Source organism: Gallus gallus, chromosome 1 (genome assembly GCF_016699485.2).
Source record: "Gallus gallus isolate bGalGal1 chromosome 1, bGalGal1.mat.broiler.GRCg7b, whole genome shotgun sequence".
Taxonomy (NCBI): domain Eukaryota; kingdom Metazoa; phylum Chordata; class Aves; order Galliformes; family Phasianidae; genus Gallus; species Gallus gallus.
In genome coordinates this window covers 4,956,811-4,984,560 of record NC_052532.1, presented here as the reverse complement: position 1 = coordinate 4,984,560, position 27,750 = coordinate 4,956,811, and the positions used below count along the sequence as shown (strand labels likewise).

At 39.4% G+C, this 27,750-nt stretch overlaps 1 protein-coding gene across 2 annotated transcripts in view; it reads right to left on the bottom strand.

The window, feature by feature from the left end:
- TAF3 (TATA-box binding protein associated factor 3) overlaps window positions 1-27,750 on the bottom strand; it is a 113,904-nt gene that overhangs the window by 4,055 nt on the left and 82,099 nt on the right. For both annotated transcript variants that reach the window (XM_046942509.1, NM_001030841.3), the window contains 3 exons: window positions 23,580-25,402; window positions 18,514-18,596; window positions 2,405-2,660 (listed from right to left, as the gene is read on the bottom strand). In XM_046942509.1, the coding sequence (XP_046798465.1) occupies window positions 2,405-2,660; window positions 18,514-18,596; window positions 23,580-25,402 (2,162 nt within the window). The remainder of the gene's footprint in view (window positions 1-2,404; window positions 2,661-18,513; window positions 18,597-23,579; window positions 25,403-27,750) is intronic.

The following is a 27,750-nucleotide window of genomic DNA, read 5'->3' as shown; positions in this document are numbered from 1 at the left end:
TCAATAGGAATATACCAAAGCTGCAACCAACACATCACTCTTGACTGACTTCTCTTAAAGCCCTGAATTTTTTTTTTCTTGTGATATAAAACTAGAAAATACAAATACAGATATTAAGCAGGGAACAATCCCTTTCTAACAGCAACGTGCAGCAGGCAATGTCAGACAACAAACTGAATTTTAAAGCTCACTGCATTGATCATTCCTATCTACACATCTGCTCTCCATTTGTGGATGCTGATGCTGGGCAGGTGCTCCGCCTGGGTGCTGCCAGTGTTAGACAATGCTGCCCGATGTTGCTCCACCAGAATATGGACTTTCTAACTTTTCCAAACTTAATTTGCTAGGGGGATGCTTTTCTGCAGAATGCCATCTTGGGCTTTCAGAAGATCACGAGTTGGAGAGGGGCACGGTTGTCTATATCCACGGCAACCAATCTGGATTTGTTAAACAAGAACTTGGGCTGCTGAATGAGGATGTCAAAATATTGCCTAACTTCTTTTTCCTTAATGGGTCGTGGAAGAAGGGACAGTATGTGACTGCTGAATGCTATTTTAGTACAAACCATTTAGAGTTAATGATCAGAACGCAGTTACTGAGATACTATCCTGCAGGGAAATCCCACATCATATATTTTAACTGTAACATCGTCCTTCTGTCCTTCCCTGTGGAAGGGAGTTGTGTACCTCTGTCACACTGGCTCCAATCCTATCTCTAGAAGAGTGTTCCCATGTGACCTTGGGAAAGCTGTTTCATCATTCTGTGTCCTGATTTCCCTCCATAGAAGAAGCTATTAAAATTATTATTTATTCTTTTTTTTTTTTTTTTTTTTCTTTCCCAACTTCTCTTTCAGTTTTTTAACTTAGAAACTTCTCACATCAGGATTCTCTCTGCCTGCAAAGGTACTTGGATCCTAACACAGTAAAGCCCTGGTTTCAACAGTAAAAGAAAAAACAACCCAGAGCCTACTGAATAGAATTCTCCAAATACTCCCTAAGGCACTAAGTTACCACTGAAACACTGGCCTTAGGAAAAGTTACAGGTTTTCCTTCCTTAAACACCCATCACCTCTAAATTATTTGCCTCGAAAGCTTACTGGGGAAAATTGGATGTAGTACAATATTTTGAAAATGTTTGTCTCTTAGAGTGAATTGCAAAGCTTCTGGACACTACTGTAATAAGTAAGGGTGACATCGCACTTATGCTGTGATAAAGGAGGTGAGAATGCATATCCTTCATCCCAGAGATATGCACAGCCTATGTGAGGTAGTTGAATACTGTAACCAACTCTGGAGTGAAATGTAGCAGCTGTTTAAATAGAGACCAGTAACATGATACAGCAGTTTAAGTCAAGCAGGGAAGAGCACCTTCTCCATTAGAAACAGCAGGGTAGATTTACACTAGGAATCATTATAAAAACAGGAAGGAGAAGAAAAAACAAAAAAAGCAAAAATCATGCACACATTGCAATAGAAGTACAGAAAGCTCTGTAATAAAAGCAAGTTTCAGGTGTTTTAAATGGTGAGAGTTTTAAACTGGTACCTGCTATAGATAAGCAAGGTGTCACCATCCAAGCTGGAACTTAGCCAGGGCAGGGAGGATTACAACACTGCTGCTATTGTTGGTGGTATCTGCTGCTCTTCGGTGATTAGAAATGGTAGGACTACCACCTTACACTGCATCTAGAGTAGAAATTTTCCATAGCAGAACAGTCCTAGCCCTGTCCAGGGGTGTGTCCATGCTCGTTTGGAGAATGTAGCCCCTTCATCATGTTAGATGGGAGACTTGGATGGGGCCCTAGGCAGCCTGATCTAGTGGGTGGTGACTCCATCCATGGCAGGGGGGTTGGAACTGAATGGGCGTTAAGGCCCCTTCCAACCTAAGCCATTCTATGTGGAGTAATTAAGAAGTTTTAATGGTGCCAAAGAGAGGTCAAGTTCAGAGCAAATGTCTACAAACTCAGATGCACAAACGTACAGTTTCTGTATGATGGAGAAAGCAGGATAGAGAACAGTGTACTCTGCACACTTCAAATGAGGGCTAAGTCAGATTCTTCTGCCTGACAGCAAAATCTATGGCGAGTTTGACATTTGAGGTTTCAATTCAGGGCTGTGAAAGTATCTACAAAAAAATGTAGTCTCCAAAAACATATGCTCTAGGTGAAAATTCCAAGTGGGGTACAACTGGACTTGTTAGAATTAATTTAAATGTCGGGCTGGGAACACAGAAAAAAATTAGCCCAAGTAATAGTGTTTTAATTATTAACCCTTCCAAGCAAGGGCCAGAGCAGAGAGTAACATCGTAAGTCTAGTGCCATCAGTTTGAAGTGATGAGTCACCATGAAGCTCAACAGTTCAGGAGATGAATGTCAGTGGGACAACACATCACAGCACGTGTCACCTACCACGTAAGTACTGACGGTCTCAGTCACCACGCTCCGAACGGGTGCTTTGGAGCCTCCAGCTGCAGAGACGGCTGGGGACGCTGGTGGAAGTAGGGCGGGTGAGACTGTAGGCTGCGGAGGAGCAGGAACTGGAGCTGGAGGAGGGGTGACGTGCACAGGAGCTGGTACTGGTGATGGCACGGGTGGAGGTGTCTTGGGCCGGCTCACAGGAGTAGCAGGTTTGGCCTCTGGGGCTGGCACCACTTTGCTGATGACTCTGTAGGACCAAAAATGGGGATCGTTAAGAGCTGATGGGAAAGGAGGCAATGGTCGATCACTGGGTAGATATAAAGAAAAGATAGTACAGCTAATTCACATCACCTTTAAGTCAGCAAAGAGGCTGTTTCAACCAAACACAAGGACCGCTCTTATTGCCACATCCATCCACTGATCCTGACTACAGGACAGGATGAAGTACAGAGCTATTACAAAGTGAATGCCAGGACAGCCTGAACCACTCTATAGCCCGCTGTCATATAAATATTCTCTGTGGCTTTACTAAACCTTGTTTCGTTAAGTTTTATTACATTAGTTCAATTTGTGGGAAATATTAGAAAGGAAAGTTAATCAGCTGTGAACAGCATTGATTTTAATCTTCAAACTGCGAGACGATATCATCCTCTTAAGATTCTACATTAGGGGGTTCTGCAAATATTTGCTAGTTTGGTATTTCTTTCCTCAAATGTTTACGTAATCAGCAGTAGATCTAGTCAGGACAAATAAATGACGCACACTATACACTCTGCAGTTAAAATATTGCTACTTACTCGAGTAGCTGAAGTAGACAGGATGTAGCTCTAGTAAATACAAAGTATAGAATAATCTTGCTCAGGAAGGGGGATACATGGAGGACCCAATATTTATTAACGAATGTTAGTATATGGTGTTATTGATGTGCATACATTTTAACAGACAAGGCCCTTGCTATAAGACTCTAGACTAGAAACACAGCAAGAAGCAAAAGGACATTTTAGAAAACAAAACAGAAAAGCCCCAAACAAAACACTGGATAGGACTATTTTGTTTTTACCACATTTTGGTAAATCATTTAACTTATTTACATTTGAATGGTAACTGTGGGAGTACAATTAATTTGTGTAGGGACTAGAGGAAGAAGGAAAATTAAAGAAAGGTTACACATTCCAGAGAGGAGGACATCTAAGAAAGTAAAAAAAAAAAAAAAAAAAAGGAAAGAGGAAAACCATGATGAAAATCAAGTTGGAACCACTCCTGAGAACCAGGGGAGAAAAGCCAATCTCCATCAGTGAGAATTTCACAGGCAACTTCAGAATTTATTGCAGCTCTCTTAGGATATTCAAAAGGCAGTACTGATAGGATCAGAGACTTTCAAGTCAATAATCCAAGTCATCAATTGAGAAAAAAGTTGGAACTACTCAATATTTAAAGCTTGGCTGAGATACCAATGTTTTCTCCCCAGATATGCTACTTGCACTACTAAATCAGAACAACAGAAGGTTTTAGGAAAGAGAAAGAGAAAACAGAGCAATGGGTTTGGGATTCTTCATTAGTGTGCCAACTCTATCAACACATTAACATTCTGAGACCTCATGTATGTGACTGCTAAAAGAAAATTAAAACTAAGCAAGTTTAGAAACTTAGAGAGGAGCAGAATCTAAAAGCCATTAGATGATTTTCCTGGCCATGAGCTACTCTGAAGACATGCAAACCACTTGATGTTCCAGCTGCTGTTTCAGATACCTAATTTGGGAGCTCAGGTATTTCACATGCATCAGTAAGGTGACGGACTGAGTCAACCTACAGCACTCCTAACTCATCCTATGTGACCCACAGAAGGAAGGAGGTCCCAGTGTCACGTCATCCTAGGAGCAACCTATACATCAATGCCAGCAAACCTTCTCCTATAGTGGAGTACATCGAAAAGGTCACTTATCTCCCACCAGGAAAGTTTTCTCTTTGGCTCTTGGATGTCTATGATGCACTTCTGGATCAATGCAAATCTTAGCATTTGGCTCACTGGGGCTCCTTACAGACTGGGTACTTTGTTTCTGATGCATAAAATCATTGAATAACTGAATTTGGAAGGCATCCACACATATCATTGAGTACAGCTTCTGACTCCACACAGGACCATCCAAAATTCAAACCCTGTGTCTGAGAGCACTGTCCAAATGCTCCTTGAACTCGGGCAGATTGGTGCTGTGACCACTGCTCAGGGCAGCCTGTTCCATGCCCACCGCCCTCTGGTGCAGAACCTTTCCCTAATAGCCCTCTGAGCTGTCAGGGCACACTGCTGACTCATTCTCCAGTTCTTTGGTGCCTTCTGTCGTTCACTGTTCCCAAAGCTGAACGTCTAAGACCTTGAGGGTGGGCAATGCTCACATGGCTTGCAAAGTCAATCTGTGACTTGCAAACCACCTCTTAAGAAAAAAAACTCTTGGTGTTAATAAGGGAGGGAAGGGATGAAGAGCAAAATATTTGGCCCAGTCAAAGCCATTTGTATAGATTCAAACATCATTATTTCTTCTTCCGCCCCCATTTCTACCCTGCTCCAAGTAAACAAAGTCCTGCTATGAGTTCTTTGGAGAGTCAACCCTTCCCTAGTCTGGACTAGGAAATATATTAGCTAAAAGAATTTTAAACACAACTTTACACACAATGTAAACAGTTTAAGAGAAGAATTATCTAATACAATTTGAATAAGAGTGACCATGCCCAACTTGAGTACTAAATTAAATTATAGAGTTTCCTGGTCAGATAAAGCCAGGTTCTCCTCCTGAACAGGGTCTTCGAAAGCCGCTCTGATAATGACTGCAGAAACTGTAGGGAACATCACAAATGAAATCTTCAAAAACTACAAATATTCATTAGTGGGTGACACATACTCATTGATTGGCTGACTTGCTTGAAGCGTGCAATTAAGACATGTTCAGTATATAGGGCAGCTTGTTTATCTTGATTTTTAGAACTCAGTTATCAAAACGGGAGATCGGCATTTTGGAGCACGCTTGGCCCTACCACTCCCTTGGGCTAATAAAGTTCTGAGACTTAAGACTCCAGAGTGGAGAAATGAATGGCTTTGTGCTACACCATTAGAGGTGATGGGGTAATCTCAGAGAGGGTGGTTAGGCCTGTCCTCCTTCCTGAAAAAGGGGCTTGCACACACAGCAACAGAGAGGTGGGAAGAAATCAAAGGGAAATAGCAGTCCCACGACTAATAATTAATGTTACTTCAGACTTGGAGAGAAACCTGATATCAAAACAGTATGTAAATGATGGCAAGATTTATGAGATCTATTTTACAGACAAGAACAGTGAGGTACAGAGCACGCTGCAGGTAGGCGGTACTCACTACAGAAAAGCTTCAGTACTACTGCTACTGAGGTCCATGCTAGGGTTTAAACTGCACATCTGGACATCACCGCATCTATACTGTTACATTCCTTCCCAAATGTGCTTTTCCAAATCGTTACACTCCTTCCAAATGTGTTTCCATAATCAAAGCTTTTGTGTTACAAGTCTGTAAGTACAATATTAAGTAAGATGAAAATATCCCTCCTCTCCCTTCCTCACTGTTCAAGGTCCAAAAACTCTAAAAGCAAGGTTGGATTCATAATTTTTTGTGGTAATCAAACACAAATGAACACCAATCACCATCTACACACTTGCAGTCCCAAGATCAGAATTACACTTCTCTGCGTGCTGCTTGCCTGGCAATGTATCACATACATATTCTGCACTGAAAGATAAAAATCAAAGCTGTTTTTGAATCAAAATAGTTCCCCTAGAATGAAGAGGTGTGAGAAAACCCTTGGAATAGATGTGGTAACAAGAGCCTCCGTAAATCGTAACTAAGGCTACCACTCCCTTAAAAAAAAAAGAAAAAAAAAAGAATTAATGTAAATACTGTGTATCTGGTTGTGTCCAACCTAAATTCTCATTGGATTTCTCCTTAAATGCTAACAGGACTGTATTTCTTACAGAACCTCAGTGTACTTATAATTGAACACATGTGCTGATAACAAGTTTAAAGTAAACCTCTTAACAATGGCAGAGTTAATGAAATCCCATTTTCGTCATTACTCCAGGGCAATCACTCTGTTCACATAAGACAGATCCAAACCCAAATGGTAAGAAAACTGTGTTGGCTCACAAGATCTCTACTGAGATCTGTAGTGTCATGACAGGTCAGTCAGCTTATAATCGCTTCTAACTGGCATGAGCTGTAACATGCTACATCTGGAGCAAAATGAGGCTCCAAGGTGTGAAATAGTTTCCTATCCTTGGAAGTAATTTATTTGATTTCATTTTGACCCTTACGGCTGAAAGCCCCATTGACTGCTTCACATAAACAGAGGGAAAAGACATGTGCATTGAAAGGAAATGGCTTTTCAAAAATAGGATATGAGCCACAGAGCTGAATGATTGCTACGGGTGATAGGCTCCAAAAAATATGCTATATCAGTATTGAGAAAGGTATGGTCCAGAATCGCACAGGCTCTGCCAAGAACAGGAACATTTCTAAAGCTCTGATTGTTTTCCAAAGCCAGGGCCCATTTTAAAGCAAGGAGCAGGACCTCAAGGTCCTCTGTATGCAGGAAAACATCACCAACAACTATACCAATGTAATCATAACTAGCACAACTGCCACTCACATTATTACGGGTGATATTTTTATCTACTACTGTTGATGTTTCCTTATTGATACAAGTTCTTCAATGCTAGGAAGTGAGGTGACGTAACTATTTTGATTACTGAGAAATCTCACACTTGTAACTGAGATAGTTCCACTAGAAAAAAAAAAAAAGAAATACTCTAAGACCTATGGGTAAGTGTCAAAAACACCCAGGGGAATTAGGAACATTTCCATATGGTTTAGATTCCTCACAGATTAGAGGTGATTTTGAAAATTTTATTCCAACCCTGGAGGAGAATCGGTGTAATTTAAGCTCTGTAATGTAAGCTAATTCCCATATTACTTTTAGAAAGGGGAATTTAGTTTTTATCTCTCTTATGCCCTGCTGAATATTTTATTCTGTGCAAACAAGTCGTATTGGCAAATAGAAGCTCCACAAATATGCACTATGACCAGCTCGCGTGCTTGCAGAGTGCCAAAACGCATCAAACCTCCAGCCAAGCCTCTAGCAATTTTGCAAGTGAAAAGACTTCAATATGTAACCTTGAAATACTAATAAAAACGTATTTTCATGTGATTAATTGCTTGCAATGTTACATTCTTCTCTATCAAAGAGAAGGTGCTATGAACACGTATTTCAAAGTACCATCCATTTCTGTGGATGTCATCTGGCCTAATGTAGGTGGTGGAGGGTCTGTGTAAGTGTACAGAGCTTTGCTGGTGCCCGTGGAGCTCAACGGCTCATTCTCCATTTCAACACTATGGCATAACCCAGCGAACACCCCTTCCTGGACAAATGAATCTAGTAATTCCTGAGGCAGCATGTCACTTAATCCCATTCACAAGTTTACTGAGCCCCATCTTAAAACCAGTTAATCTTTTTGTCCCCACTATTACCCTGTTTCAGGATCTCCCTGCTCTGGTGGCACAGAAACCTCTTCTAATTTTCAGCCTCCATTCATAGCCAATTAATTCCCATTTGTTTTTGTGCCAACATTATTCTTTACTTAAATAGCTTTCTCCCTCTAAAATGTTTATTTGCCTGATGTACTTGCAGCCAGCAATCATATCCCCTCTTCACATGCTAGACAAAACACACAGAGTTGTTCTCCAATCCTATCATAACAGAGGAGCCCCATGCTCACTCTAACAGTGCTCCCCTTTACATCTGTACTCTACAGTTCACTGTTCCTGAACACAAGCAGTGTTCAAGAACTGAATATAACATTTTAGATGAATTATCAACAGGCTCTCGTGTGACGGCTGACACACTTCCACTATCTCAGCTGAAATTACCACTTGCAATGCATCCTATGGTCACACTTGCATCACGCTGGTAACTGTCATTGTACAGTCAACTAATGATCTGTCACCCACTTAATTCACCTACTGTAGTGACATACCTACTAACCAGCTCTTTACTTCTGCCTGAAATTTCTTTTGGTACTCTTCAGATACAACACCTAAACTGCATTTCTTCTTTTATTGAATTAAAAAGGATTTTTTCCCTCCCCAGTTCTTTCTAGACAACCACCAGGTACTCAGTTGTACTGATGTGGTTCTCCAACCTCACTGACAAAAAATGACATCAGTGTTCTTCCTCCTACTGTGTTTTTTTATATGAAATTATTATATCATATCAGTGCTGAAACACATCCTTGAGCATATTCACTAGTAACCTCTTCTCTGGTTAGATAAGCTCTTCTGCAACCCTCTGTTGCTAGCTTTCTTCAAGCTAGTTCTTTTCTACTGAACAGTTCTACTAATCATCATTGTCAGCTTCACTACGAGAGTATTAAACATATTCCTAAAATCCAAGGAGCTTGGATTTGCCATCTTTCATTCATTCAGAAGACAGCATCCCTTCTCCTCAAGATAGCACAGCTGTCAATTTTATTTCAGCCATGCACATATGAGTGTCCCAACTCTTCTCCACTGCAGCTGAGACTCTCCCTTGGAGGGGATGTGATTTGATCAAGCACTCAGCAACTACTTCCTCACGTACTGCACAACTGGGAGGTAGAGGTGGTCACTGTAGGCACTGAGATGCATGGCAAAAAAGTCAGCCCTTCCCAGTTGCAGGAGGACTGTCAAAGGGACAACGCTAAGCTAGAAAATCAGTTGTTTTATCAAAGATTGATATCAAGTTGGCTTACCACAGTTTACTTTCATTTTGTGTTTTATTCCAATAGCTTTTAAATAGCTCTTCCTTCAAAACTTGTAATTAATTGTATTGCTTTGACAGGTATCTAGAACACTTTCTTCAGCATTTCTATTTTCTCTTTTATATTACATATTAAAACAGATTTAACCAACAATAATTTTTAAAATAAAACTAAATATATTCAAAAATTACTTGTCCCTTAGTCTGTAAATTCACAAGTCAGCGATTTTGTGACTTAGAAGGAAGATTATTCCCCTTTTTTTTTTGACATCAGTGTGCAAACATCCCTATATTTCACTTCTCGATCTATTAAAGTTAACTTTCACCACTGTCAATCTACTGCCACTATTCCTCTTTTCCTAATTCTCAGTATGGAGGAGAATGAACATAGGATTGAAGATGCTGGAACAGGCTCCCAAGGGCAATGAGCACGGCCCCAAGCTGCCGGCATTCAATGAGTGTTTGGACAATACTCTCAGACACAGGGTTTGAATCATGGGTGGTCCTGCATGGAGCCAGGAGTTGGACTTGATGAACTTTGTGGGTTCCTTCCAACTTGGGATATTCTGTGATTCTGTTCTTGGCTCATACTTGCATTATCCTTCACCTCCTCCCTGTCTTCACTTCCATGGTTTTTCCTTCTTTTCCCATTTGCTCAATATCCCTTGCAACATTAAATTCAGCTTGACTTAGGGCAAGCCTGACTTCACCCCTACATTCTTTTGCTTTGAAGATGTAACCTCTTTGCTAACAGTCCTTTTCTCCTAGAGGTTAACATGCTTATTCCCAAAACACATTTTGAAGGAGTTACTGATAAATGTATTCATTTCCTGCAAGCCTTCCCTTTCCATAGGCAGACATTACCACTTCTGAATCCATTAGGTCTTCAGTCCAGCTGACTTTATCTCTTTTGGTTTATGGACATTTGCACTCTTGAAATTGAATTACAGTTTTTCTACTGTTTATTTTTCCATGACTTTAAGTGAAACAGAGTTGGCCTCCATCCTCTATATCTGTTACACCAGACTATCTCTCCCCAAAACCACAAATACCTTTCTGCAAATGACTCCCACATCTCCCTCCTATTCTTCTCGCCATCCTGATTTACAGCTCTGGGTGGTTCATCATCAGTTTGACAAAACAAAATGGAGCTGGTAGCATGGTGTCTTGGTATCTCCCATCTTCTTCTCTCTTATCATAACAAGCTGCTCAGATCTTTGACGGGAAAACCACCAAGCATAGTCCCCTTTTGCTGAGTTCTCAACAGCAAAACCAGAAGCTGGTAAAACACGCACAGTCCAGTGAGCTCTTTGCAAACTTTCTCTAATGTTTTCACTGCAAACTGCCCTTTCTTGTCATTTATTCTGGGAAATGCTTTGGAATGTACAATCTAGAGACAGCTTATAAATTACTTGTATATCTACCGTCTTCAATGGGAGACAGGGTAAAATATGAAATTTCACTAACTACTAGGAAACTATGCCATCAATGGGCACAGAAACCTCCACAGTGGTAAATTCTAACTTGTTACTTTGCAGGCTCTGTACAGCTACAACTCAGCTGCTCAGAGAACAGCTCTACTAAAATCAAGTAGGAGCATCTTCTTCCCTTGCATCTATGGAAGGTAGTTTCTCCATGGACCTCCTGTCCATGTCCAGATCTTGGGAACTAAAATACATATTCTTTAGCTTGTATAGTTTACTCAGTTTTGTCTGAAACTTCAATATAAAAAAAAAAAAAACAAAACCCCACCTCTAATAAAGACAATAACAAAACAGCATTTGGCTCCTGCAGTAACCTTCTATCCAGGTAAAGCCTATTTTTTAAACAAATGGCCATTTGCCTTTCCATTCATTCACACACATTTGATCGATTTATGCTGTGCTTTATAAGGGTACTTCCATTCACACAAGCAATTCGCTTATGTGTCTAAACTTGCCTGAAACATCTTTTTCTTTAATTGAGGTATACAGCATACAACTTTTTATTCTTGAGCAATAAGCAGAAAAAGCAAAGAAACTCCGAGTAAGTTGTTTTGCTTCCTAATGACTTCTGGAGTCACCACCCGGCGTGGCCAGCAGCAAAATGAAGATAATTCATTTGCCGCAGCCTACCACCTACCATAAGCTGAATGAATAATTAGTTGGGGTGGCTTCTGTAATTAGAAAAAAAAAGAAACAGCTAAGGACTAAATCTGATGTTGGAAACAACTCACACTCAAAGAAGAAAAAAACTATCCTAGATCAACTTTAGAAATATAAACGGATTATTTGTTTCTTTTGGTAAAAGGGATATAGTCTTCACTTTTTTTCATTTAAAAGTTGCAATCCTGCAGCAAGGGAGAGGCTGAGGAACCTCCACTGCAGTGAACAGGACTTTTGGATGGATACAAGACCACACATGGGGATTTCACTGCAGGATTGGGGCCAATATGTTACACTCAAACAGAACGATCAGAAAAGGGATATGAATCATACCCAGAAGAATATCTCCATTAAAATGCATATCCATCCAGAATTTAAAAAGGCATTGAAAAATCAGTCCTCCAGCTCTTATAATTTAACAATTACAGAACAGAAAAATGTGTGTCTGTATACACACACACAAACACACACGTACAAAGATTTATGAGAGCTGCAAAGATCAGTGGAATTCCTAAAGAACATCTCTTGGAGAGCAGCGAGATCATTTGTCATCACTCTGACTGCTCACTTAGGTGGTCTATTGATCATATCAAAATGATTTAATCATTACACACTCTGTTCCACCTTACAGCAAAAGCTGGATTGGCACCCAGAGCGTTGGTTCTATTAACACAGTTAACTCAGTCTTTCACTGCTTAGTGTTAAATTGTAAACTAATTGGGATACCCATTAGTACTGCAAATAAACAAGAGACTTTCGCTGCCTGGACTCTATTGTTAAGTTTTCCCAAACAGTGGTTTACCCTTCTACATTTTTCTCCCTGAAGTATCACTTCTTTCCTCCTATTTAATTCTGCAGTAAGTTATCCTTCAGAGCTTTCTGTTGAATAAGCAGCGTCTTGCAGGGTAACCAACACCGCCCACAGCTGTGTCCCACAATAGCCCCATGCTGCTTGCATTACATCTTTTGGAGGATTTGGTCACGGTGCCTTAATTGCTACAAACACTGCTCTTATTCATAAAAACGTGCAGAAGGAGGGGCTTCCAGCAGGACTCCTTTACCTGTTTCCCCACCACAAAACAGTGAAATAAATGGAATGGGTCACGAGCTACTTGGCTAGTAATGCAAACCTACGGCTTGACAAGTCAATAAAAAGCCAATCCTTTCCTCTCTAGCCACACATAGGGAGCCAAAGCTAGAGGCAAACAATTTGGATACATCTACAAAGGGAGTTTAATGAATCCCATTATTCAGCTACTGTGGGCAAACACCATGAAGACAGTAATCTAAATTATCAATATCTGAATGGCTTTCTGCTAAGTAGCACCTGAAGTTCAAAAGTTTTTTTCATAAGGTCTTGTTTATCCAAAAGAGAACAACCTTATTAAAAATGGAAGGTCATGAATATCCACCAAAGACGATACCGTAAAAATCAGATGCATTCTTAAAAACTACATGTGGCAGAATTCTGGTTTAATTGAAGCTAAGAGCAAAGTCATATCTTAGATATCTAGGTTTTTTCACATCTCCCAGAGTGTTTTGAGTACTTTCCAAAAAAATGCATATTTGTATTCCTGCAGCAATTACAGACCCCCAGTGAACTCTGGGGAATACCAACACAGTCCTTGTCTAATTTCTTGTCTTTAACCAGCTCAATAAAAGGTGTATCCATGGAACTGCTAATATCTCTTTTGTCCTCCTTTGGTCCAACCTACCTTTTTTAAAGTCTGGTTTTGTATGTGAATGTGTGTGGTGTTCCCCCAAAAATTTAATCTCTAGAGAACTTGCAGCTCAATTACAACACTGTGCATGGCAGGGATGTTGGAACTAGATGATTGTTAGGGTTCCTTCGAACCCAAGCCATTCTATGATCCAATTCTTCCGTAAATTAAACTTGCTGCAGATAGGAGATGCATATTTTAGGCAAGAGTTTTAGGATAATGTTACCCTATAACAAAGTTGGTGGTGCTCTGCTGCAGGTGAGCTGGTAAAGTTCTACACAATTTCAAAAAGAATGAATAAAGAACTGTTTTACTGGAATTCTGTTGCCCAACCATGCCTGCACTTAAAATAATTGGTTCTTGAGCAAGTAGCAATGATGACCCAAGCCACCAATGTATGAAAAATAAGCACCTCCAGCAGTCCAGCTGTGTTTCAGGTAGGGTTATAGCATCAGCATCATGCTATTTTCTCAAGCTGTATTTCCCTTCAGGCTCCCAACTTGTCAGACAAATATCATTTTGCCAACTTATAAAAATATCTGTTATTTTTGCACCTTATTGTGGTGGAAGTCCTCAGATGGATCAATCACAGAAACTCAGGGTAACAAAACACAAAATGACAGGACAGGCTTCCCTCTTAGTTCCCAAAGAATACTTCTGGGTCACCAACATCACACAGAGAGATCACATCCAGTGCTCACAAAATCATTTGGTCTATATTGCCACTTGGCTTTCAGATGTTCTACAAAGGATGTCAGCTGGTTACATTGGTGGCATTTTTGTCATGGGAATATTATGCCATTGAGCGAGCCTCCAAAAGAACCTAAGTTAGGCCTTGGACCGATAACATCCTAGCAAGTGATAAAAACCTTTAGTGGAGTCAATTAAATATATGGATAAAAAGCTTCTCTCTCTTAATACCTTTAGGATTTTATTTTCAAGACCACAATTTATTTAGTACATATTTTTTATAGACACACGTATCTGAGTGTGTGTGCAATTTTTTGGAGAAGGTTAATATATATGATGACATTAAAAATATGCAAGACAAGAGGCAATTTATTAAGAGTAGCAGGCTAGATTTGCAAGTTAAACACTGTTAAAATACCTATCTTTTCCTTATTTGTGCCTGTTTTCCAGGTTCTCTGCTGGTTGCAGAGCTATGATATAATGCAGTAAGAGTATGGAGGAAAAGCCTGATATTTTAGTATTAAGTTCAGGAACTTGATTTCACAAACACACATATATATATATACATTTCCCTCTCTCTACATAAATACATATATATATATATATATATATACACACACATTTGTGTGTACATATATATATAAAGGCACAGAAGCACTGAAACAATGACTAACAAATGGCACTCTGCTTTGTGGTCTGGTATTGTCAGAAGTCATGTGTTTTTACTTAAAAATCGTATTTAAATTTAGAATTTATCTGAAATATTAGAAATTACAGCAGATATTTTTGCTTTAGTTTACATCAGCTGTGGCAGTAACTGGAATGTCAGCACCCCATCAGTAGATATGCTTTTTAAAAACTTATGTGTATGAAACCTATGTGTGTGAATGTTTTTAGAAGTTATGTGTACGAAATGATTTATGCTTAGGGAAAATAGCTAGGCAAAAAGAAACCATGATGCAACTGATTAAAAGAATTTTGCTCATTATTTGCAGATGATTTTACATTGAAACATCTATAGTAGCTTTGTGCTTTTAATTTTTTTTTCTTAAAAAAAGATAGCATCTTCAGTTCCTTCCTATACTAACTCAGTTAGCAATCTTCTACCCTGATAACACTGGAGTGGAAAAAAACAGTGAAAAACCCTTCCAACATATCATTCAAATCATATCTAAAAAGGTGGTCATAAATATTTTAGAACCCAAGCAAACTAATAAGAGTTTGGCCCATTAAGGATAAGATCTTTTACAACAAATTAAATAAAACAATTTATTGAAGCCTGGACTTGAGATAAACTAGATTTACTAGCTGACCCTTTATTCATTTAAAGAACAAAATTAGCTCTAATTGCATTAGAATGGAATCCAGTAAATTTCTTCTAATGTGGCATCCATGCAAGTATTGCTGTAATTGTTTACAACTAAGATGGAAATGCCTTGATTATAATCTACTTTCTTCTTGTTTTACTGCGCAGTTAAAACACTCCCCCAAAAAACACTGAACTGTAACATTTTTCCCTATATTGGTCCCTCTGTCCTTAAGGAACAGCTACATTTTCATGTCTATTAAACTGACATTACTAATAGCTATCTCTTTTGAACTGATGTTGGAAGAGTATTTGCATGATGGACAAGCTTGACTAGCCAGTATGTATTTGTATTCATAGAAACAATAAAGAAGGAGACTCCTTTGTCACAATCAGCATTGCTTTGTACATTGGTCCAAGCAGAGGAGCTCAGAAGCAACAGAACTGGAAATTGCTCCTCCAAAGGAGGAGAAAATTGCAGTAAACTTCTGTTGCCACCATTTTTGCTGTATCTACATATAGATTGTAATTTCCATTTTAAGTGCCATTCAATCTGACATCTTTTCTTCAAACAGTTGATATTTGGAAGGTTGTCTTCACGCAAAGAACAGTCAGGCATTGGATCAGGCTGCCCGGGGAAGTGGTGGAGTACCCATCCCTGGAGGTAGTTAAGAGAAGTGGATGTAGCACTACGGGACCATGGTTTAGAGTTGGTCTTGGTAGTGTTAGGTGATGGCTGGATTTGATGATCTTCAGGGTCTTTTCCAGCCTAAATGATTCTACTATTCAGTAATATGCTTTTTGGACTCACCACGATCTTTAAGTACATTCTTTTGCATGAAGTTCCTCAAGAGAAACCAACTTCCAACTGGAAAGGTATTTAACTAACTCTCAAACCCTCCCAACAGTTTTTCCTTCTAACAGAGGGAACCGAAATAATTTATTAGTCTATCTAGTTTTTATTCATCAATTTCTATCAGCCCTAAAAGACTTAGATTCTAACACCTTTCTATGGCCATTCACAGTAATTTAAAATAATCTCACGCCAGTATAAACTCCAGAGACATCTCAATTGACACACAACAATTACCCAATATTCATCATCAACACAGATGAAATGCAAGTTTAACTTTCCCCTAATACAACGTATCACAAAAGCATAGCTCGTTTTTGTCCCTTACCAGCTATGTAAAAGGTTTATGAACCTACTCTGGTCGGGCAACTAGTAACTTTAAATCCAGGTAGCAGAGATTGCTGGTATTATTTCAACAGCCCAAGCCACATATGAAATGCTTTGTCTCAGAGCTTCACATAATGATCACTTCTAATAATGATCACCACATATGCTCTGAGTCCAGGCTAAATATTAATTGTTTAGGATGAAAGCAAAAAGATTACCTGGAGTTGGAGAGCTCCCCTGCAAGCTCATTAGACCCTGGATCAACATGCAACACAAAACAATTCCCAGTCCCAGAGTCATGTGGTATAAACTGTATTTGCTTCTGCTTCAGCAAACTTCTTCCTGGAATTTGCCTGGGAAAACTCTGACAAATGCTAAAAGCTCCAACAAAGCTCCATCAGTTCTTGTTTGCCATTGTTTAGAAGATGCAAGTGAGTAATACAGCCATCACACTCAGATTATGCCTACTATAAGGGGACCCATATAGTAGGCATAGAGGGGAGATATTGAAGGTAGGAAAGGGAAACAGGTATGCAAACAGAGATGGAATACTAAAGACTGAAGACTCATTTAGTTATGTAGTCTAAAGCAGTAGCAAGAGCAAGTGTCGAGTGGAGGAGATGAAGCCTCCCTCCTATGCCAATGAATATGCATACAGGAAACAGACATAGAAGCAGGTTTTCCAAAAGGCCAAAAACCTAGATGTCAGTATCTCTGACCCACTGCAGACTGGCACAGATGAAAATGATGTGCCCATACGATTTGCAGCAAGCAGATGAAGTATGAGATCTCTTTTCAAAATGTGTGTGGGTGTGAGAATGATTGGGGAGAGATAAGAGGGGATGCAAAATCAACTTTCTGGTGCTAAAATATGGCTTCAGAGCCATAATTTAGAAGTTCTGCCTTGAAAATATGACTTTTCTTTTTCCTGATATAAACACTTCCACAATCCTTGAATAAAAAAGTTTGAAAGTATCCACAGCTCCTCAAGAACGAAAATGGATTTACAGGCTTTAAATGCAGGACAGATAACTGCTGAAAAGCAGGATCTTTCATACAGTCTGAGCACAGAAATTTTATCATACTCAGACATTGTGAAAGGGAAAAAATAGCAATGGTTAATGTGCATAGAGAGAACAGGAAAAAGTCCTGATATTTGGGGTGCTTTCTCAAAGAAACCAAGAAGCCCTATAGCAACTTTGCACCAGCATAACTCACAAATTACCTACTGAGCAAGACAGGGGAATAGGATAGCAGAGAAAAACAGAATAATCATCAAAGATGCCACTCAAGTTATAACACAGGAAAGTTAGTGATTAGGAGGTTTAGTTCAGAATGACTTTAAAAGAGAAGCAACTAGATTAGCAACATTGAATGGGATGAATGGAAAGAAAAAATCTGTTTGGTGCTCGTGTTTGCCATCAGACATAAAAGTGTACTCTGCACAATAAAAAAAAAACATCGAAAAACCCAATTAGAGGAAAACACAAGGCAGGAGCAGCCTATAAAGCCCAGTAATGCTTCATTTCCTCAGCCTCTATAGCACAAGCAGGCAGCTGTACAATCTGAGCATAGGGATCAACCTATTTATGGTCATCCAGTACTAAATAACTATTATTTGTACGACAACACCCAATAATTAAGGAGCTAATGAACAAACATTTAAAGTGTGTTAGGTACACTCAGAAATAATCAACAATTATAATAAAATAGATGTGTGTGAAGGCATTTCAATTGTTATGCATGAAACAGCTGTTAGCTGAAATGCATTATGAAACTGAGCTGTAGATTACACTAAGGATACCTAGCCATTATGGAAGTCTTGCTGAATGTCACTGGAGGCAGCATGTGAGTCTCGATGGATTCTTCTAATCATTACTGGGAAATGCAGTAGGATGAATGGAAGATGATGGGTTCCACTTGGAGAGCAGAACAAAAAGGGCAAAATGTCTAAATAGTTTCTACTGGTAAGTGTTCTGCTTGAGTTTACATCAGAATGGTCAAAAGACATCACAGAATGATATAGTGGCTCACTCTTAAGGGGGATCATCTAGTTCCAACTCCCCTGCCATGGGCAGGGTTGCCAACCTCTAGATCAGGCTGCCCAGGATCCCATCCAACCTGATCATGGCTGTATGAATGTCATTTACCACTAACATTAAAGTGTTTCCAACTGAAAGCAAGAGCTGCAACACATCAGAGATGAAGAACTGTGTAAGGCATATTGTAGATGGTTTATTTTGTACTTACATCTTGTCTTGGCCTGCACCCACTCTTAGTGTCAGCCGAGGAATAACTGGTGATGGAGCCGGAACAACTGGTTCCACCTTTATCTGTGCAAGGGAATAAAATCACCAATCAAAGACTGTAAAGAGATTCCCAAAGAATATTAATTACATGAAAGCACTGATAGATTTAACCAGAGTATACCAGCTCAATGATACAGACTTATGACTGACTGATCACTGTTCTCACACTTTGTACTGCAGTGTGGATGGTTACACCTTGTTGGGAACAACAGAGAAATATGAATTCTAGACTAAAAAGTTATACTGCAATTTCACTGTGTTTGTAACAGTTCACACACTTTGTTAAGAAGTCTTACTGATATAGTATTTATCTAAAGAGACAAAAGAATCAGTACACAATGACATGAAATGCTTTGGCGTTAGTGCTCAAACTTGACAGGTGTATGCATATTTTTTTCCTGAGATATACATTCAAGCAGTTAGTACCCAGATTCACCACATAAATGAGACTCTTTAATCAAAATTAGACAAAGAGGAAGCAAATGAACCTCCAGCACCAGCTCTCAATGCTTCACAAAGTGCTCATCCACATAGGTATAACAGAATTGCTGATTTTTAATGGAATTCAGTTAGGTTTCCAATGGCTATTTTTCAGATGGAAATCAAATGGTATGATTTCCTGCCTTGGTAGATTCAGACCACTTGAAGATGTCCTTCAACACCTGGGATTAATGTCTGCCATAATTATTGACTTCCACTGAGCTAACTGAAATCACTGCTTTGCAACACCTGTACAGCATCCTCTCAGATTTAATGTGTGAAACTCTAATGATTTTCTATATATGAATTGCTCAACTTATACTTAGATATACGAGAAGTGTATATACATTCTATATAAAGAGAGAAGGAGACTGATCTCATTTTGAGCATGTGCATCATTGTATTTAATAAAATAAGAATGTAGTGGAATCTGGTCTGAGAACTTGAGAGACAAAAATAGTACATGTACACTGAATGGAAACCTGAGCAGTTCTCACTGGGAAGAATCAGTTTTAAAATGCTTTCCTAAAGAAAGGAAAGACAATCAATTCAAGGCACAGAAAGCAGTGCAGGAGATGGGAGGCCAGAGTGGAAGGACAAAGTCAGGACTTGGAGTTACTCTAAGAGCACTCCATGGACATGTATTAGCCTGCTTCACAGGCTACTCTACCCTCCACTCTTTTGTTTATACAGCACAATTTTTTTGTGATGTCACTCCCCTGCAGTGCTGCAAGTTTATTCCTCTGGAGCTCCAAATGGCTGGAATGATTTCACTGCTACTTTCCATACGTAAGCCTTTTAAATGCTTTCCTGGCACCTTAAACTGTAGCATCACCCACAAGAATTGAACCCTGGGTACAGGAGGCTCAGGCATGTGGCTTTGCACTGATTACGTACTGTGACATAAGTTTCTCCACATCCTTTTCTGTCGTGGCTATTCCAAACGTGAAACTTCCTAGGACAGGCACTGCTGCTTAGCACTGAGAGACACCCACCTCATTAGTCCTTTGTATTAAGATCTTTGCATTACTATTTGCATACCAGGAAGAGGTTCTAAGCAATGGTGGCTGAAGAAAAGCACATGAAGGACTTCCTTATGCCAGACACTAACATCGTCTGATTTGAGAGAAAATTGTGCTCCACAACAATCCAAACTGTTAACTTTTGACATAAGAGGAGAGGAAGGGTTTGCATGGTTGGAGCAGAGGGAAAATTAAGGAGCGTTGAGAGGTGTATTGTGGATACCGTGGCCATGCTCTACACCAGTAAGATTTTCACTTGCAAGTAAGAGGAGTTTATCTGGGGACAACACTGGCAAGCTCTGTCTTGATGCTACGATAGCTCCATTCCTCACAAAGCAGTTCCTCGACTACTTCAGTTTACAGCCCAGAGTACTAAGTTTAGCTGGAACTGGGTCAGCAGCTGCCTTACGAGCTGCTCAGTCATTCCTACAGCATGCCCGGTAATCTCCATCATATAAACATGGTCTAATTGCTTCAATTGTCTGCTTTTAATTTGGTAACGCATACAAGACAGCACCCTTGCTCCCAGGCTCCTCTGCAAGCCTTACCCAAATTTCCTCTTCTTTGGCCATCAGTCTGACCTCTTGCAGCACACAGTTAGCTTATTTTCAGTAGAGTATTTGGTATATATATATGTATATATACATATTTGGTATATATATATATATATATTTGGTATATATATATGTATATATACATATTTGGTATATATATATATATTTGGTATATATATATGTATATATACATATATATATGTATATACATATATATATAGAGAGAGAGCATAGTACATACATATATATATAGAGGGAGAGAGAGAGAATTTGTTCCGAGTCTTCCTATCAAGCAATGTGGGACAAAATTACAGGGAAAACTCTGCAATATACTTAAATTCCCCAACAGGATGGGATGTGTGCTTACATAATAACTGAACTATACAGAAAGTATACAGAAACGTTACCATGGATTCTTATACAGAGTTAGCTCTTTTGTTTAAGAATACCACTACTTGTTAAGGAGTGAGTTACGTAATGACTGAGATTTTGTAATGGCCATCAGCTGCTGTCAGCCCACAAATCCAACCTTCCAGGTTGTGCTTCTGCCTCCGAAGCTCGGCGTCCGAGCAGTAACTTGATCGTTTGCTCCTACATCATGACTGCTGGCTAAATAAGTCATTGTGTGAACTAAAAGCTAAATTAAGGAAACATGTACTTTTAGGGGTTAAAACGAAAGAGCAGCATTCTGGAGTAATACTGGGAATTGGGGCCAGCAGAAGAGCATTTACAGTGGATTACTAAGCTTCCCAAATCACCAAAGAGGTAAAGTCCAGCAATATAAGACTCCTTTGTAGCTAACTAAAAATACATTGTCAGTGGATTTGTCCAGTTTTATGTATAAGCAATACTTCTTTCACCTGAACTAATACTAGTAGTCATATAAGCCCCTTATTGCCATGTGCTGCATTTTTTTTGCTAATCTTCAAGGATTTAGCTTCTTTGCCACATACCTCAGGGCACCAACTGATAAAGCTCTAACTCTCCATTTTTCCAGGACACCAGCAGTGCGGCCTTGCAAAAAATGAAAATCGCTCAAGAGATTTAAAGGGGAAATTTATTTCTAAAATCCTGACGACTTGCAGCAAAGAGGTGGATTTTAAAAAAGCTTATCTATCAAGAATCAGTTTAAATTTTAATTCTATCTAGGGACTCTTTCATGCATTCTAGCTTTAAAGTTTATCTTTTGACAGGGACTTTTTGCCAAGGTAATGGGCAGCTTTGTCAATTTAATTTGTCCAAGTTTTTATTGCTGTTGGACTCCTTTTCCTAATACATACACATTTGGTCTCTATTGAAGCTTTACCAGTTTATATTTGTTTGTGTGGCTTTTATATTGCTCTAAAACAAGTTAGATGGAGAGATTTGGGGAAGAAATGCAAAATATACGAAAAACAAGCAACTTATCTGTATTTTATATGTGTGTACTTAAGTTAAAGAGAAATGTCTGCAGAAATTCTCAGTGAGATACTGACAAAATGCCTCGAGCTTGAGGGGCAGGGAGAAAGCTGCCATGTAGACAAAAGGAGGAGTCCATGCAGCAGCTTCGCTGCAAGCTAAAACTCAGACATTAAATTAACAGGGACAGCTGGAGCACCACCCTGTCAATCACTGATTCATCCATGGCAGACAAATGTTAGTTTTCCAGATCACCTGGATTCTGCACTGAAAATCTATTTTCCAAGTTAAAAAAAACTGGTGTAAGTTTTGAAATCAGCATTTTGTTTCAAGTCTGCCAGGTAGCACACCAGGGTACCAGCTCTCACAGCATCAAAAATGGATAGGAAGGAATATCCCAAGTCTGAGCCTGTACAAAGTGAGTATTACACTCAAAGCAGGATGCAAAGAGAATCTTTGTAAAACCAGAACGTAAGCAGTGCTTCCTAATGCTAAGGATAGAGATTTAGGAAATCCTGTATCCAAGGTTATCAGTATCCAAGACAATCTCTTTCTTTTCTGCTCTTTTTTTTTTTTTTTTTTTTGGTATTAACAATTTAATGCACAATATAAGATTAAGTGACAAAATGTACAGCAAACCTTGAATTAGGGAAGTCATTTCTAATGGGATTTTAAATCAGATAACATGCAAATATGCTGGTTTCATTTTTTACATATTAAAGATATTCTCAAGATAGGTGATATTGGAAAGAAGGAACTGTCTTTGGCTGATATAAATCAGTAAGAGCTACAGGAGAAGAAGTAGCTCAGTCTATTTGAAAGTCAGGTCTCCCTTCTCCATCTCAAGCTTAAAACTCATAACGAAAGGTGATATTTGACCATCCAGAGCATGCATTTAGACTACAGGTTGAAAACAATTTTCTTAGTTCCATCTACTTGAAGCATGAAGGCTGTGGTCTTCCTAATAGAGGATTCAGCAGCTCTACTGATATGCAAATAATGACTTATTCTAGGGTAGTCTGCTCCTCATTTATGGCCATCTGGTAACCTACAAGATTTGTGGTAACCTACAGATTTCTACAAGCTTTGAAACAGTAGACTTCTAGAAACTAAATTTGAATTTTATATGAAAGGCTGTTGGCCCTCCTAGAGGAAATCTACAGAACAAAATTTGGGCATTGCAACACAGCATACATTTGTTCTGCATTTTGCCAGTGAGTGTAAGCCTCAACTTTTCAAAGTGAAAAGTGAGTTGAGGAAAACCAGAAATCTCAGGTAAAACCAAACCAAATCAAACCAAAACCAAGGCAAGACAATCTCATATTTCAAATTAAAAAAACTGAGCTTCCATTCTTTTGCCTCCCAAAGAAGTGGGGCAATACCTGAAATTTTTGGGGTACTTCTTACTTTGAGATGTTTTTTTTTTTTTTTTAAAGTATATCAAGTCTGTGGTCACATATCTTCTGTAATCACATGCTTCTCAGCAGCAAATTCAGGAATCCATGTGCACTTTTCAAACAATTATGCCATCTCAACTCTTTTAAACAACTCACCTTTTCATGTTTATGTTTCTCCTTTTCTTTCTCCTTCTTCTCTCTTTCCTTCCTCTCCTTTTCCTTATCCTTCTTCTCCTTTTCTTTGTCTTTCTCCCTTTCTTTCTTTTTCTTTTTCTCTTTTTTGTCTTTCTTCTTCTCTTTTGGTTTTTCTTTGTCCTCAAACAACTTTTCAGGAAGCATAGGAGACAAGGAAGGTAACATGCTGGGAAGCCTCATGGCAGTTGGTGTGCTGAACAAGGGCAAAGACATTTCTTTGGGAGGTAACACAAGAGGTGCTGATGGAGGCTTTATCTTATCTTCCTTACTCTTATCTTTAACTTTCTCTTTGTCTTTCTTATCCTTGTCTTTTTTGCCTTTCTCCTTCTCTTTCTTCTTATCTTTATGTTTTTCTTTCTCTTTTTTGGTATTGCCATCTTTCAACTTTACTTTTGTGTCAGCATCCTCAAAGTCTTTTAGTTTGAATTTATAGGGATCATGTTCATCATCTTTGAGAAGTTCCTTCCACTGAAACTTCGCCTCCTTGTTTCCTTCCTTGTCTTTATCCTTCTCCTTGTTCTTTTCCTTCTCCTTGTTCTTCTCCTTGCTTTTCTCTTTATCTTTTTCCTTTTGCTTCTCTTTCTTCTTCATTTTTGTCTTCAGTTCTTTCTTCAGTTTCTTTTTCACTTCTACAGATGATGCCAACTTGGTTTTCTCCTCATAGACTTTGAGAAGAGGTTCTGGAGTTGGTGGAGAAGCAGAAGGAGAAGAGAAGTAAGTGAAGTTTGCAGGTGGATTAGAAGGTGTCCCCATGTTTGCCTTTCGAATGACCTCATCAATCGAGTCATCCATTGTCCATGAAATGTCTGAACTCGAAGTCCCACCCGATGGAGGTACCGGAGTTGCTCCTGCCTTATTAGAACAATTAGTAGAAACAGAAGGTTTAGGAGTTGTAGCTGTAGTCTCCGAAACAGAAAGTCTTTTTGGACTGGTAAAAATTTCCCCTTCTGACTCTGAACCAGAGGAAAACTCAAAGGGATCGGGTTCTCGTTCAGCACATGCACGAGCAATCACAGCATCTATTGAATCATCAATAGTCTTGTCCATCACTGGTAATTTCTTAGTCTGGTTTTCAATATTTGGCTTGGTCACAGGCTCAGGTGGTGTCTGTCCTTGTTTTACTTGAATGTTTTCCTTTCCTATTTTGTCACTTAGTGCAGCCAGAGGGGTTCTACTTGGTGTTTCGGGCTTAACAGGTGGTGGGGGGACATGAACAGGAGCCTTTGGACTTTTGGGACTTTTGGGGCTCTTGGCGCGACCTGGTGACTTTTTTTCTTTGGATCCAGTTTTTGGTGAACGTATGGGACTTCCAGCAACCACTGGTGAGGGAGTAGTTTTAGGTGATTTTGTCTTCTGTCCTGGAGAACTTGTTTTGGACTTTGTTTTGGGTGCAGGTGGCTTTGACTCTAATGTCTTGGGGGTTGGCACTTGTGATTTTGCAATAGGAGCCAACATTGGTGGTTCTGGTGAAGGAGGGGCTAAGTCTGTACTGTCCTGAACATGAACTGGAGAAAGCATAGGAGGTACTTTTTGAGTGTTTATTGAGCTAAGAGGCTCACGTGGTTCCAAAGCTCCATCCAGAGCGTCTCCTTTAGAAACAGATAGTTTTGGTCGTTTCATGGGTGGAAATTCTTCAGCATCAGGACTTTCTAATGGTCTCTTGCTCAAGTAATTTTCATCATTAATTGCCTCATCCTCTTCCATATCTCCCTCTTCTTCCAGTGGCACCTGCATGGCCTCCGCAGATGTACCTCCATCAGTTGGTACTTGTTCCTCTTCCTCTTCTGTAACAAAGAGAATTTTAAAAAAGCATTAGGGATAATTCAAAATGTGCTTTACTGAAACAAATAAGCATCAAAACTTCATGTGCATTTTAGCCCTGATATGTTACCTCTTACGTTAAGTGTCAACAAAACCACTTCATACCAGTCTACTAGAAAGAAAAGTGAGGAGCATATCATCCACTGTCACAACTGGCAGGCTCCCTCATGCCAGTGTAACATCAAACACATGAGCAAAAGACGTGAGGGTAGACCTCACCCATAGTGGTAGACTTTCTGGAGCAGGTAACATACAAAAATGCCCTGACTATTTCTTACTGCATCAGTTTGAATTACATGAACCTGCTTGATCCATTTTAAACTATGGAAGAGAAGTCAAAGTGTTTTTTTTTTTTTTTTTCTGTAACAAAGTGGACTGCAAAGTGTACATTTAGGTAAAATCCACTGGAATTAGCTGTCTTGTTTAAATATCACAGAATTTTGATGGTGGATTAACTACTAGGAAGATGTCTTCCTAAACTGGATTTGTTTTTCTTGAAGAGGCGCAGCCTGAAGGATGAAACAGTGGACTGAGTTTTGCTCAGCCTGCCAGGTTCTGTTTCTGATTCATCTTAAGAGCTTGCTGTATGTGGACATTAACTGTTATGATTACACGGGAACACCCCTGCATCACAGCGTGTGTGTGTGCAGGATTGGATCACGAGCACACCTTTGAAATTCACCTCCCCATCACCCTGCTTACTGGTGTTTTTTGCACCATGGAGCAATTCTGGAGAACATAAGCTGGATTCCTGCTTTACTGAAAGCAAAATGAAAGATATGCTGCCAGAGGAATACACCTAATGCTTGAGTTGCAAGCGGGCACTCAAGCTATGGGACCAAAAAAGCCAACTTTTGCAAATAAAACAAATCCTGAAACATGAACAGTTATGAACACCAGGCACTAACTATTTCAAGCCAGCATGGACATCTCAGGTATGGTTGCTCTGCTTTTGATAAATTATTTTGTTTTTCAATTGCAATTACTCAGTTTTTCCTACATATACCACCATGTTCAGTCTCACATATGTCACACAGGGTGCAGAGAAGGAAGAAATTCACTCAATATCTCCCAGAAAATCCATGGCAAGTTTGAGAATGAGAACCTCTGATCTCCTGAACCACAGCCAAGCACTTTATCCTCTTGGCTACACTTCCTCACTTTTAAAATGGAATTATTTAAGCAGGAAAAAGGATTCTAAGTCTGGAATAAGAACGTCCGCACGGGAGTTAAACTGACACATTTACATTGCTTGTAATTACGTCATTACATCCATGCTGGTTACATTCCTATGCAGACAACCTCAACTCACTTCACCCTGTGGCCGTGTTAACCCACCTGCAAAAATGGGTGAATTTTGTCCAGCAGAAAGATATCAAGTGCCCTAAGGTTCTCAAATGAAACATGTGATAAAAAACATTTATCACGAGAGCAGATAAAACCCAACTTCTTAACGAGCAGGAGGTTTTAAAGAAGCAAACACTAACCCTGTTTAAAGCTTTGTAAAACAGCATCTTTCTGAAATATCTATTTTTGAGGCGTTTATTTTCAGGTTTTCTATGCTGGGGTTTCTTTAATGTGTCAATGCTCTAATTTAGGAGAGTTCAGTCAAGAGCCCTGGGCTGCAGCACAAATCTTGCCAGCATCACAAATTAAGTAAAATGAGCTAGCAACTCTGGCTTTTGCCAGGGCCCAGAGGATTTACAGCAGCCAGCCCAGAGAGGAGACTTTGCCTGAGGATAAAGTCTTAGCCTTCCGTGAAAAACAGAAATGTTAGGGAGTTAGGTTTTGCCTGGCTGGGCACTGACATTACATTTTCGAAACAGCAAAGTTAGAGTATAACTGAGAAATCACTGTGGGCCAAGCCTGCACCTGCTACGTGGGAAAAAAAATCTGCTGCCAGATCATGGAAGTCATTTCAATCTCTGTTTAAGCTGTTGCAGAAATCAGCTCCCTTCATCTGCTCAAAATTGTTTTGGGGATGAAGAATTAGCATTCATCAGATGTATCCAGCACCGGTTGCTACCAAGCAATTCCCTCCCAACCCCTTTCAGCCTAATTTGCTGCTGAGAGTTTGTTTTCCTTTTAAATTTTAAAGAGCGATACAGTTTAAAACAAACAGCATATATCAGAACTGGGATTTACAGAAGTCTTCTGTCCTGGCCACAAGGCAAAAAGTGTAGCCAAATACAGACATCAGGGAAGAGAGGGTTTGCACATACAGACTGGAAACATATTTTCATACAAAAACCACAAGGATAAAAAGCTGTACATCACAGTCAGTAAAGTGGAAGAGAAATTACTGCAACTA